The sequence below is a fragment of the Lactuca virosa genome, chromosome 3 (genome assembly GCF_052849685.1).
Source record: "Lactuca virosa cultivar CGN04683 chromosome 3, Lactuca_virosa_CGN04683_v6, whole genome shotgun sequence".
In the NCBI taxonomy this organism is placed as follows: domain Eukaryota; kingdom Viridiplantae; phylum Streptophyta; class Magnoliopsida; order Asterales; family Asteraceae; genus Lactuca; species Lactuca virosa.
Window position 1 is genome coordinate 280,954,104 of NC_136428.1, and position 3,822 is coordinate 280,957,925.

The 3,822-nt window shown below is 35.8% G+C and overlaps 1 protein-coding gene across 1 annotated transcript; it reads right to left on the bottom strand.

Annotated features, from left to right (window-relative positions):
• LOC145167235 (altered inheritance of mitochondria protein 32-like) lies at window positions 1–3,074 on the bottom strand. Its single transcript, XM_079086367.1, has 5 exons — window positions 2,628–3,074; window positions 2,439–2,524; window positions 1,383–1,682; window positions 1,215–1,298; window positions 1–491 (listed from the first exon to the last, which is right to left on the bottom strand). The coding sequence occupies exons 1-5, from the start codon at window positions 2,973–2,975 to the stop codon at window positions 119–121; spliced, it is 1,191 nt and encodes a 396-aa protein (XP_078942493.1). The 5' UTR covers window positions 2,976–3,074; the 3' UTR covers window positions 1–118.
• Window positions 3,075–3,822: the final 748 nt, after the last annotated feature.

Here is a 3,822-nt window from a genome sequence, read left to right on the forward strand (position 1 = left end):
TTACAAGAAATAAGAGTCACTATATTAAATCCCGTATAAAATTATACACAACAATACAAAGTATACCCAATAATAAGTTGGTGATAATAACCTCATTTTGAAGTTTGAAGTTCATTTCTCATCTTAACCTTTTATAAAAGCTATAAGCCAAACCAACAGTTACCACAACTCCAACCACAACAGCCACTGTAACTATCTCATTTTCCTCCCATTTTTTCCATAACAAATCAATTTTACTCATCGATTCTTTTTCCTCTTTTTCATCTCTACAGCATGAGAACCCATTCAAACCTTGACAACACCCTCCCCCTTCCCCTTCCCCAATCCCATCTTCTTTCTCCTTTTTAATGTTATCTTCTTCTTTTTTCTCTTCTTTGGTTTCATTTGTTTGATTTTTCTTTTCATTGATTAAAGGGTTTCCATTTGGAAGTGATGGTTCAACCGCTTTCAGTGAAGAAACTTTCTTCAGAAGTGGAACTCCCATTTGGCCCCTAAATTTTATTCAACTCAATTTAAATTCGTTTCTCATTAAAGCAACATGACATGACATGACAGAACAGGTTGTACTGTATTTGGACTGTGAAAGAGACAGATGTTAATGGGACAAAATTTGTGATTTCTTGTCCCACTGAAAAAGAAAAAAGTGGGACAGGACTTGCTATCGAACTCGATGTACAACCTGTTCTGACATAACCTGACAGAACAGGTTGTATTGTATTTGGACTGGGAATGTGACAAATGTTAATGGGACAAAAATTGTTATTTTTTGTCCCACCTAAAAAAGTGGGACAAGGACTTGCTCTCGAACTTGATATACAGCCTGTTCTGTTCTGACGTGACTTGTTCTGACATGACAGAACAGATTGTACTGTATTTGGATTGACTGTGTCAGGGACAAATGTTAATGGGACAAAAAAATTCTTGACCCACCGAAAAAAAGTGGGACAAGGATTTGCTCTCGAACTCGATGTACAACCTGTTCTGTCATGTCACACGACAGACATGACACACGACAGAACATGTTGTATTGCATTTTAACTGAGCCTGTGACATGTTAATGGGAGAAAAACTTAGATTTTTTCTCCCACCGAAAAAAGTGGGACAAGGACTTGCTCTCGAACTCGATGTACAAAAGACGAGAATGCCCTTCGCGTATGCATCTTTGCATTTAATTCTTACTAAATGAGCCAAATTAATACACAAAAAGAAGGTACCTCCAAATTCTCTCAATGATTTGACCTTTTCCAATATGATCATCAAGCAATTCAGGCACATCATTTGGACTAACATAACCATACCTATAACACAAAAACAATAAGAGCAATTAAAACATAACAAGAACAAACAAAATGAATATAAAAATTGGGAATAGATTATCTTACCAATGACCAGAAACTTTGTTATTTTGAACACTATAAATTATCAAGTTTCCTGCATACTTATGGCCACCAACATGTGAACATGCACTAACATACACATTCTTCAATCCTCTTAATTCAGCTTCCTCTTTGAATTTCTTGATTAAAATGGGCCCACAAAAGCCACACCTTTTATCTCGACTACTATGAGCACACACAAATATGTGTGAACCTGTCATCTTTTCTTGAACACCTGTAGACCATTCTTTTCTATTCACAATAACTTCATCCACAAAGCTATTAATATCCGGTTCTTTCAATCCCCTTTAATGAAAAAGAAAAACAATGAGTAAAATGCCAAATCATTTTACAATAACAAATTATGAGAATAAAATGTAAGAAGGTACAAACTACAAAGTACAAACCCATGTTTGTTTGTTTGTTTTCTGTTTTAAAGTGGTGGAGAAGATGTTTTTTAGTATTTGTTTTTTATATACCATATTACTTTATAGTTTGAGACAATGTTTTTTTTTTTAGATATTTCATGTTTCTTTCATATATTCCCAATGTCCCACAAAAAAAAAAGATTAGTTTCCTTTTGGGATATCACAGATTGAAATTTTCTATTTGTGTGTTAGTATCACCATTCACCACTATAAACTAATGTAATAATTTGGGTTCATAAGATTTCTTTATTTTGACAAAATAGCCAAAAACTTCCTATGAATTATATGTGAAGTTAAAACATGGTTGAGTGAAATTTCTAAAACTAACTGTTGCAAGTGAAAATGATCACTAACCACCTTGTACATGAACATACAAAGAGGTAGAAGTTTGCAGAAAAAGAAACAACAACAGAACTTGCAACTACTAATCTATTTCCTTATCAACAGTAGAAAGTCTCACAAAACTAATATTAATAACACTTTTTATGCCAAATTCTGTTTCATATGCACATATTAGCATAAGCAAAGGACATAGATTAATAGATATAAACCTAATCACCAGTTCTTCACCAAAAAAAAACTTTTATACTTGTATAACCAACCAAATTAAAACCCTAAGGGATTCGTAGATTACCTATACTTGACCATTTCAGGGAAAAGCAATACATCTCCATCTGATAGCTCTGTACCTTCACGACCCTCGCATATCGTCATTAAAGTCTACAAAATCCATATCAGAAACCAAAAACAACGCATCAAACTTTCACAATTTCAAAATCCCATCAGAATAAGCGCTAAACTAAATTATAAACGGAGGAGTAACCTTCACAGGAATGTCGTTTTTACGAGCTTTAAGAGCTCCAGCGAGAAGCTTAGGGAACGGATGGCTGTCGGAGGATTCAACTCGAGAAGGCCACGTCTCGTGAGTTTTATAGCAGAGGATAACATGACGGTCGTAAGCGATAGCGGTTCCGGCGAGTTTCTCGGTGTTCATCTCCTTCCGTAAGAATCCAAATTTGACATTGTCGTCGATCACCGGAGGTTCTGTGGTGCCATTCTCCGATACGGCGGCCATGTTGGATGAGTGAAAATGAGAGGAGGCAGAGAGATAGGAGATAGCAAAGTGTACGGCGGGAAACCGGCTACGATTTGTTGTTATACTGAGTTGCATTTGTGAGTCAATAACAGTCCAATAGTTATGGATTGGTACCGGCGGTGGTAGGTCATGGAGTCTCTACCCCACCTAGTGTTTTTGGTTGTTGAAGAAACGATGTTGTGGAACCACGCGCTAGTATTTTTCAAAGTTTCTAATGCACCTAAAATTTAAGGAAGTGAGAAAAATTAAAAGTCAAAAGTCAAAACAACTAAATATATTAAAGTTTTGGGAAATTAATTAATCTAACTGAATAATTCGATAACAATCACCATTTTTTTTTATAAATTTGTAAAATGACTATTTATTTCGGAATGTAGTATTTCAGAATAGCTATTCATTTCGGAGTTGGTGGTTGGTAGATTTCGGGTCCGAAATCTAACACGCGTACGTTACGAACTGCAAAGTGTATCCTAGACCATACTCCGGAATGTACGTGCATTCCATAATGTTGTTCTGAAGAGGTAATATTAGGGTAGTTGTGTGTTTTTTGTTCATCCACAAGCCACGAGCAGTATATTTATGTGTCTTTGTTCCTCCATTGCCGTATATTTCTTTGTAATTATTCATCCACAAGTAGTGTTCTTTGATAGTTTTCGTATACTAACAAATGAGTATGTATAAAGATTTTTTTTCATGTAATGCTCATTGATCAGGTAAAATTTTATTTTTGACCCAAAGTGGAATTTTTATGCAAAATGGGTCCCATGGCTCCCTTATGAGGGGCGCGTGTTTTTACGCGTACGCTGGGCGTACTCATGCATACGCCGGGCGTACGTGGCTGGTGCCCAAACCCTAATTTTTAGGGTTTGAGTATTATTTAAACCTTCTTAACTCCTTAAAACCCTTTTCCTCATCAGTCTCC